General features: G+C 38.8%; 1 protein-coding gene across 2 annotated transcripts in view; it reads right to left on the bottom strand.

Annotated features, from left to right (window-relative positions):
• Nucleotides 1–938: 938 nt before the first annotated feature.
• Nucleotides 939–10,443, bottom strand: part of LOC118392239 (1-phosphatidylinositol 4,5-bisphosphate phosphodiesterase beta-3) — a 126,487-nt gene continuing 116,982 nt past the window's right edge. The window contains exon 33 of one of the 2 annotated variants that reach the window (XM_035784016.2): nt 939–9,278. In XM_035784016.2, the coding sequence (XP_035639909.1) occupies nt 8,985–9,278 (294 nt within the window). In that variant the 3' untranslated portion in view covers nt 939–8,984. The remainder of the gene's footprint in view (nt 9,279–10,443) is intronic. The other variant, XM_035784017.2, reaches the window with a different exon arrangement.

Here is a 10,443-nt window from a genome sequence, read left to right as displayed (position 1 = left end):
TCTGTGCAGTATTAAGTATTAATTTACCATCCTTACAAACCACTTAATGTAAATATGCATCACTGTATTGTACATTGTAGGCTGGTCATCCTGGTTTGTACCCAAAGAATTTCCATCACCATGAAATAAACTATACAGAATAGAGTAATTGAGTACATTGAGACATCAAGAGGTTTGTGATGATATGATGTGGCACTGTTGGTAGTTTGCAATGCAAGGCTTGTGGGATCCCCATGGGGGACCAACACGAAAAATAATTTAAATGTATTCACTCACTACTGTAAGTTGCTCTGGATAAGAGTGTCTACTAAAAATGGAAAATTAATTAATAGACTCAGTTTTCACATATAAATAAGTTGCATTTGCAAAGTTTTCAAGAAACTGGAAACATATCAAGCATTTTTACATTCCTCAAGTATTATCAGATTAACTGTTTTGTACAGATAATTATCAGACTCAAGAAATGCTCAAATACATTACATTTTTTCACAAAAGTAGTGCACTGGACCTTTACTAGTCCTGTATTAGCGGACCAATATAGAAGTTTTAAGTGCGGGAATAATTTTTGCTGCACCAGACAATATTACACACACACAGACATACACCCACACACACACTAGTACACATAATAAAATGGTTAGCTTACTTACCCAATGGCCAGGATTCAATACGCCTTTTAAAAGGCAATGTTACCGTGTTTGCAGAGATTGCATTCAAGGTAAGCGTTGTAGATGTTTGCTCAATTGGAAATTCATTTTTAAATGTCAAGCATGTTTCGGATTGAGTCCTGGCCAATATAACACACTAATAGCTAAACTTCTTTCACAAACTGTTTGTAGGAAATATTACACAGTACTTGCAATCTGCTGGCACTGCTTCTTGAAAATATAGTTTTCAGGAAAATAAATAGAACAAAAAAAACAAGAGGAGGATCACAATGAAAACAAACCTTCAGTCTTTATTGTGTTTTATTCTTATGTACTGTTCTCTCCGACTGGAGCAGTGCAACCAACCAAAGCAGAGATTTTAGACAAAAATTCAGTATTTATTGAATTTACAGTTATACAGTTTATATTATATCTCCAGATAAACAATAAAACATATTACATCTTGATGCATCATAGTATTATTCCCTTTGACATGGTGGACCAGTCCTTTCTATATACAGTGTCTTCAAACTATCTCTCACTCTTTCTTCATCCTGATTTTTAAAAATGTTTCTCTCTATATATATATATTAAGTGGCTTGGGGCAGAGAGAGAAACTCATAATTTCTACATACAGAGTCAACAAACTCTGTCTGCGCCCCAAATGGTACCCTATTCCCGATATAGACCAGGGCCCATAGTGCACTATATGGGGAATAGGGTGTAATTTGGGACAAAATCTATACCTCTCTATCTCTTTCTATTAAGTGACCTGGGGGCTCGGAGAGAAACTCTTGTAAGGGGAAGGAGGGAGAGAACGATGGATGGAGGGGTAGACAGGGTGAATGTAAGAAGGCATTGCAGTCATACAGTGTCAACCAACTATACCGCTCCTCCATCTCTCAGTCTGTTCTAAAGATCATGAACAGTCAAAATTATGTCTTTCATGAAATTGGATGATATTTGGATGAAACCAGATCCCAGTATGATGTCCAAAGTACGAAAAATAACTGTTGCATCTACATTGATAAAGTTTGAAAATAAAGTACCTGGTCCTCTCCCCAGTGTTAAACACTTGGATACAGGTGGCAGGATTATTAGGGGGATAGGGTGACATCTCCATAACTCTAGAATTTTAATACATCAATGGTAACATGATATTCTCGAACCTAATTTAAATAAGTACCGCCTTGTAACCAACAATGGAGAAGGCGGGTTTGCAGAAGGGCGCGGTTTACATAAATAGATAGCTACTCCGCTTGTGGCCAAAATTTTACTGAAGGGTTTCAGAAAATATTATTAAAGGTTTACCCTCTTCATCTAAGGCAAAGGTTATTGTGTTTCCCCTTTATCCGTCTGGTGTTAGCTAGTTAATGGCTAGCTAGGTGTTCAGCCAGCATGGAACAAACAAGGGGGAAGGGTCGTTCAAAACTCAAGACGCAGCTGTCAAGTCAACACAACACATCCGCCAGTGCAGCTGTGAACCACATCACAAGAGACATGACAAACGAGAGATGTAAAAAAACATTTTTGACATCATTGATAAAATTTCATAAAATTAGCTTGGGATGGTTTTACTGCAACGCTGCTCACTGCATCCAAGTTGCTTGACACAAGTTTTTCAAAGAGCTGTCAGTCTTGGCGAGCTCATGAATATAAGCTTCCCGCCCACTCAGCCTGCCTTTTCAAACTTCCTGGTAGTTAGCCATGAGAGAAAAAGTACTTAAAAAAAACATATTTTTATCCCAAACAAATATTATGGGTGATATTTTCATCACTCAAAGGGCTTTTTAAAATGGGAATCAGAATGACTTTTCAGGACCTTTAAGTGACCTGGGGATGGAAGAGAAAGTCTTGTAAGGGGAAGGATGAATGTAAGAAGGGATGGCAGTTGACGCCCTTACACATGGTCTACAGCAGGGTTCCCCAACTGGGGAATTTGTATTTGCCCCACCAAGTTTTCTGAGCAAAAAAAACAATTAAATGTTTTATATACAGAACCAGTCAAAAATTTGGACACACCTACTCACTAAAGGGGTTTTCTTTATTTTAACTATTTTCTATATTGTAAAATAATAGTGAAGATATCAAAACTAATGAAATAACACATATGGAATCATGTAGTACCCAAAAAAGTGTTAAACAAATCTTCGAAGTATCCACCCTTTGCCTCGAGGACAGCTTTGCACACTCTTGGCATTCTCTCAACCAGCTTCACCTGGAATGCTTCCAAAAGTCTTGAAGGAGTTCCCACATATGCTGAGTACTTGTTGGCTAATTTTCCTTTACACTGCGGTCCAACTCATCCCAAACCATCTCAATTGGGTTGAGGTCGGGTGATTGTGGAGGCCAGGTCATCTGATGTAGTACTCCATCACTCTCCTTCTTGGTCAAATAGCCCTTACAAGGCCTGGAGGTGTGTTGGGTCATTGTCCTGTTGAAAAACAAATGATAGTCCCACTAAACGCAAACCAGATGGGATGGTGTATTACTGCCAAATGCCGTGGTAGACATGCTGGTTAAGTGTACCTTGAATTCTAAATAAATCACCAACAGTGTCACCAGCAAAGGACTCCCACACCATCACACCTTCTCCTCTATGCTTCACAGTAGGAACCACACATGGAGACCATCCGTTCACCTACTCTGCATGTCACAAAGACACGGCAGTTGAAACCAAAAATTCAAATTTGGACTCATTAGACCAAAGGACAGATGTTCACTGGTTTAATGTCCATTGCTCGTGTTTCTTGACCCGATTCACGATTCAAGGCCTGATTCACACAGTCTCCTCTGAAAAGTTGATATTGAGATGTGTCTGTTACTTGAACTCTGTGAAGGATTTACAATGGCGTGCGAAAGTATTCACCCGCCGTGGCATTTTTCCTATTTTGTTGCCTTACAACTTGGAATTAAAATATATTTTTGTATAATTTGATTTACACAACATGCCTACCACTTTGAAGATGCTAAATATTTTTTATTGCGAAAAAAGACAAGACAAAAAAACTAAACTTGAGCGTGCATAACTATTCCAAAGTCAATACATTGAAGAGCCACCTTTTGCAGTAATTACAGCTACAAGTCTTTTGGGGTATGTCTCTATAAGCTTCGCACATCTAGCCACTGGGATTTTTGCCCATTCGTCAAGGCAAAACTGCAAAACTACAGCAATCCTTAAGTCATACCACAGATTCACAATTCGATTGAGGTCTGGGCTTTGACTAGGCCATTCCAAGACATTTAAATGTTTCCCCTTAAACCACTCAAGTGTTGCTTTAGCAGTATGCTTAGAGTCATTGTCCTGCTGGAAGGTGAACCTCTGTCCCAGTCTCAAATCTCTTGAATACAGAAACCGGTTTCCATCAAGAATTTCCCTGTATTTAGTGCCATTCCATCATTCCTTCAATTCTGACCAGTTTCCCAGTCCCTGCCGATGAAAATCATTCCCACAGCATGATGCTGCCACCACCATGCTTCACTGTGGGGGTGTTGTTCTCGGGGTGATGAGAGGTGTTGGGTTTGCACCAGAGATAGCATTATCCTTGATGGCCAAAAAGCTCAATTTTAGTCTCATCTGACCAGAGTACCTTCTTCCATATGTTTGGGGAGTCACCCACATGCCTTTTATTGTTTATTTTTTAAACCTTTATTTATACAGGTTTGAGGCTGGTAACTCTAATGAAATGATCCTCTGCAGGTAACTCTGGGTCTACCTTTCCTGTGGTGGTCTTCATGAGAGACAGTTTCATCATAGCACTTCATGGTTTTTGCGACTGCACTTGAAGAAACTTTCAAGTTCTTGAAATTTTACGGATTGACTGACCTTCATGTCTTAAAGTAATGATGGATTTTTGTTTCTCTTTGCTTATTTGAGCTGTTCTTCACATAATATGGACTTGGTCTTGTACCAAATAGGGCTTCATCTGTATACCACCCCTACCTTGTCACATCAAAACTTATTGGCTCAAACGCATTAAGAAGGAAAGAAATTCCTCAAATGAACTTTTAACAGGGCACACCTGTTAATTGAAATGCATTCCAGGTGAGTAATTCATGAAGCTGGTTGAGAGAGTGTAAAGCTGTCATCAAGACAAAGGGTGGCTACTTTGAAAAATGTCAAATATAAAACATATTTAGATTTGTTTTACACTTTTTGATTTACTACATGATTCCATAGCTGTTATTTCATCGTTTTGATGCCTTCACTATTATTCTACAATGTAGAAAATAGTTTTTTTTAAACAAACAAATTAAAACAGTAATGAGCAGGTGTGTAACTTTTGACTGGTACTGTATTTTTTTACATTTTAATTGTTGGACATAATAATCTGTAAAAACACCAGGAAATCAGCTCAAAGTTATTTTACTTCAGAAAATCTGTTCCAAAGTATTCCCACACACATTTGAGTGACACATAATCGTATACAAATGTAAGCATAGTTTGAAATTATTAGGTTGTCGTCAAATATATCTGTTTGGGCTTTTTGCGGTGCAATTTGCGGTCTACAAATGATTTGTAATTATGCTCCGGCCCACGGCTGAATCTAGTTGATGGAACCTGGTTTACAGTGTGGGGCTGAAGAGAGTGTGTGTGTGTATATATATGTGTGGAGATAGAGTTGAAAATAGCCCACAAGGCTAAACTGAATTAATTCCCAGGCTGAGTCTCTAGGGTAGGAAACTGGCTAACCACAATAGTAAACGGAGCACAATCTTCTGGCTCTTTCTGTTTCATATAGATCTTATTTGATACCCGCATGCACACATGCACGCATTACACACACCTTCAATGGAACTCTCTTCAGCATGTGAACGTGAAGGCCTATGAAGAGCCTCTAACTTTGTAACATAGAACCACTGCATTCTAGAACTTAGTGTTCTTCAGTAAAATTCTCTGGACATATTCTAGAACATAGAAGACTATACTATCTAGAGCCATTTAGAGAGTTAAGACATTGAGTTTTCTGCATTATGATGCATTTACATGACACAGAGAATCAAATAATTCCATATGGTAGCCATGTGCATTATTGACAAATAGCAGTTTATAGAATTTTCTTAATTTAAACATGCTAAGTAACTGAACATCTTGAATTTATTTAAAAATCCAAATGCTTGTCATGAATGGATAAATGGAATGCTCAATGGCAGCAACATGGTGTCCATTCTAAAAATTGGCCGAACTCTCTCTATATACAGTTGAAGTCGGAAATGTACATACACTTAGGTTGGAGTCATTAAAGCTCGTTTTTCAACCACGCCACACATTTCTTGTTAACAAATTATAGTTTTGGCAATCTACTTAGTGCATGACACAAGTCATTTTCCAACAATTGTTTACAGACAGATTATTTTACTTATAATTCACTGTATCACAATTCCAGTGGTTCAAAAGTTTACATACACTAAGTTGACTGTGCCTTTAAACAGCTTGGAAAATTCCAGAAAATTATGTCATGCCTTTAGAAGCTTCTGATAGGTGAATTGACATAATTTGAGTCAATTGGAGGTGTACATATGGATGTATTTCAAGGCCTACCTTCAAACTCAGTGCCTCTTTGCTTGACATCATCCAAAGAAATCAGCCAAGACCTCAGAAAAGAAATTGTAGACCTCCACAAGTCTGGTTCATCCTTGGGAGCAATTTCCCAACACTTTAAGATACCACAATCATCTGTACAAACAATAGTACACAAGTATAAACACAATGGCACCAAGCAGCCGTCATACCGCTCAGGAAGGCGAGATTAAGAAAGGAGAGATTAACATACTTTGGTGCGACAAGTGAAAATCAAATCCAGAACAACAGCAAAGGACCTTGTGAAGATGCTGGAGGAAACAGGTACAGAAGTACCTATGTCAATAGTAAAACGAGTCATATATCGACATAACCTGATAGGCCGCTCAGCAAGGAGAAGCAACTGCTCCAAAACCGCCATAAAAAAAGGGGGACAAAGATTGTACTTTTTGGAGAAATGTCCTCTGGTCTGATGAAACAAAAATAGAACTGTTTGGCCATAATGACCATCGTTGTGTTTGGAAGAAAAAGGGGGAGGCTTGCAAGCCAAAGAACACCATCCCAACCGTGAAGCACGGGGGTGGCAACATGTTGTGGGGGTGCTTTGCTGCAGGAGGGACTGGTGCACTTCACAAAATAGATGGCATCATGAGGAGGGGAAATTGGGTGGATATATTGAAGCAACATCTCAAGACATCAGTTAAAGCTTGGTTGCAAATGGGTCTTCCAAATGGACAATGACCCAAAGCATTCTTTCAAAGTTGTGGCAAAATGGCTTAAGGACACCAAAGTCAAGGTATTGGAGTGGCCATCACAAAGCCCTGACCTCAATCCTATAGAAAATGTGTGGGCAGAACTGAAAAAGCATGTGCGAGCAAGGAGGCCAAAAACCTGACTCAGTTACACCAACTCTGTTAGGGGGAATGGGCCAAAATTCACCCAACTTATTGTGGGAAGCTTGTGGAAGGATACCTGAAATGTTTAACCCAAGTTAAACAATTTAAAGGCAATGCTACCAAATACTAATTGAGTGTATGTAAACTTCTAACCCACTGGGAATGTGATGTAAGAAATAAAAGCTGAAATAAATCATTCTCTCTACTATTATTCTGACATTTCACATTCTTAAAACAAAGTGGTGATTATCACTGACCTAAAACAGGGAATGTTTACTTGGATTAAATGTCAGGAATATTGAAAAACTGAGTTTAAATGTATTTGGCTAAGGTGTAAGTAAACTTCCGACTTCAACTGTATATGGCTCTGCCTCTGGCTACCTAATAGCTAAGGTGACACTATAAACTATTTAAGAAATGGTTGTCATGACTTCCTTGAATAAAAGGTTTTAAAACTAATAAAACCGTGTGATAAAAGAGCAAGAACAAAAAATGTTTCAAAACTTTAAATTCAGCTAAAAACATATTCTCGTAAGGAAAAGCGAGACACAGAGACACCGGTTAAAGCTGTTGTTCTGTGTGTTAAACACATACTAGGGTGGGTTTCCTAAAATCATAAAGACCATCTTTAGCACTAAGTACATGTGCTGATCAAAAAAATAAATAAATGTAAGTCCAAACTAATGCTCCGATGTACATAAATACATATAAATTGGGATTCATGTTCCCTGATCCGAAACCACATCAGTGTAAAAATAAAACAACTTTTGGGGTCCTAAATGTACATATACATTTTAGTAATTTATCAGACACTCTTATCCTGAGCGACTTACTGGAGCAATTAGGGTTAAGTACCTTGCTCAAGGGCACATCAACACATTTTTCACCTAATTAGCTCAGGGATTCGAACCAGTAACCTTTCAGTTACTGGCCCAATGGTCTTAACCACTAGAGGTACCCTGACACCATGGTACTTGGAACTTACATTTTTTTTGACGTGTGTGAGGTCTTCTCCATGCTAGCAATGGTGTGAAGCATTCAATCAACAATGTGTATGAAAACGTTCAAACTTTTAAATAGACCCTCACAACCAAAAGGGAGGGAGAAGGGGTACGATGATTGCTAAAATAACACAGCAAAGTAGTCTCCCCTGTTTACCATAGCAACCCGACCATTAACCCCCCCACCGAAAAAATAATCTCTGCATTTGCTCAGCTGACTAAATTAAATAGATCATCCATCACAAAAAATATAAAAACAAATTAAAGATTAAAAAAGTGGTAAAATAATGTTGATGAATATACACAGAGGCATATTATAATATTATATACCAAGACAGACAGGCAGCAAGTACCAGTGGTGGAGGATTGGTGAGAAGAGGCAGGTTTTTCTTTTCCAGAGGAGAGAGGAGAGAAAGGTCTTTCTATTCCAGAGCAAATCAGCATCGCTCCCCCCAAAAATCTAAATTGTTCACTACCACAATCACTTCTCCTCCTCTTCTCCATTCATCCCTCCTTTCTCCCCAAAGACACATTTAGTCAGTAGTACAGGTCATGTAAAACAACAACATTACATTACACAGATTAATAATAATAATATATCCACAGAATATTCTTATCTACTGTCCACATACAGAATATGTCTGCGTCCCAATGTACCCTATTCTCAATAGGGCTCTGGTCAAAACTAATGTACTAAATAGGGGAAAGGGTGCCATTTGGGACGCAGGCCAACATGTGAAAACACACATAGGGCATTTTCCTGGGAAGTTCAAAATCAACCAAAAACTTTTGGTAACCTCATCTCTCTATCTAAAACCCTGGTGAAAAGAAAAAATATATCTATTTTTTTAATGAAAACATTAACAAAAAAACTAACTGAAGCTCAGGACCATTAGGTTTACATAAATGTACATATGGCTTACATATCTGCTTCTGATAGGACAGGGGTAGAGGAAGAGGATGAGTCCACCAATGAGGCAATGCTATTGTCCAGACTCCTGTTCCAGGTGCTCCTATTGGGTGTTAAGGGAAAAGTGGGGGTGGAGCAGTTGGAGGGCGGACCCGAGCTGGAGCTAGGGCTGTGATTGGATAAGGAGAAGAGAGCGTCGCTACGGAGACCTTTGGACTCGAGTTCTGCCTGCAGGTATTGGCAGATCTCCTCTGGTAGACGTTGTAACTCCGCCTCCAAGTCTCGCTCCAATCGGGCCTGCAGCTGGAAATCACAAAATGGAACATACACCAAATTGAGACTGCATTCAGAATACTACAAAAATGTCCCCCGTGTATAACGTAAAATACCAAATAATGCATGTAGAGCAGAATTAGGCCGATACCTACTAATTATCAAAATCCAGAAAAAAGCTGTTAAATTCTACAACCACCTAAAAGGAAGTGATTCCCAAATCTTCCATAACAAAGCCATCACCTACAGAGACATTAACCTGGAGAAGAGCCCCCTAAGCAAGCTGGTCCTGGGGCGCGGTTCACAAACACAATTAGAACCAACCAAATCATGAGAAAACTAAAAGAGAATTACTTGTAAAATAATTTACAGTGCTATTTGGCCCTAAACAGAGAGTACACAGTGGCAGAATACCTGACCACTGTGACTGACCCAAAACAAAATAAATATTTGACTATGTACAGGCTCAGTGAGCACAGCCTTGCTTTTGAGAAAGGCCGCCGAAGGAAGACCTGGCTCTCAAGAGAAGACAGGCTATGTGCACACTGGCCACAAAATGAGGTGGAAACTGAGCTGCACTTCCTAAACTCCTGCCAAATGTATGACCATATTAGAGACACATATTTCCCTCAGATTACACAGACCCACAAAGAATTTGAAAACAAATCCAACTTTGATAAACCACCACATCTATTCAAATCAAATTTTATTGGTCACATACACATGGTTAGCAGATGTTAATGCGAGTGTAGCGAAATGCTTGTGCTTCTAGTTCCGACAGTGCAGTAATATCTAACAAGTAATCTAACTATTTCACAACAACTACATTATACACACAAGTGTAAAGGGATGAATTAAGAATATGTACATATAAATATATGGATGAGCGATGGCCGTGCAGCATAGGCAAGATGCAATAGATGGTATAGAGTACAGTATATACATATGAGATTAGTAATGCAGTGTATGTAAACACAATATATAGTGAGTGGCATTGTTTAAAGTGGCTAGTGATACATTTATTACATCTAATTATTACTTATTAAAGTGGCTAGAGATTTGAGTCTGTATGTTGGCAGCAGCCACTCAAAGTTAATAATGGCTGTTTAACAGTCTGATGGTCTTGAGATTGAAGCTGTTTTTCAGCCTCTCGGTCCCAGCTTTGATGCATCTGTACTGACCTTGCCTTCTGGAT

Source organism: Oncorhynchus keta, chromosome 13 (assembly GCF_023373465.1).
Source record: "Oncorhynchus keta strain PuntledgeMale-10-30-2019 chromosome 13, Oket_V2, whole genome shotgun sequence".
NCBI classification, from domain to species: domain Eukaryota; kingdom Metazoa; phylum Chordata; class Actinopteri; order Salmoniformes; family Salmonidae; genus Oncorhynchus; species Oncorhynchus keta.
The sequence above is the reverse complement of the archived record's forward strand: the minus strand, read 5'-3'. Positions and strand labels throughout refer to the sequence as shown.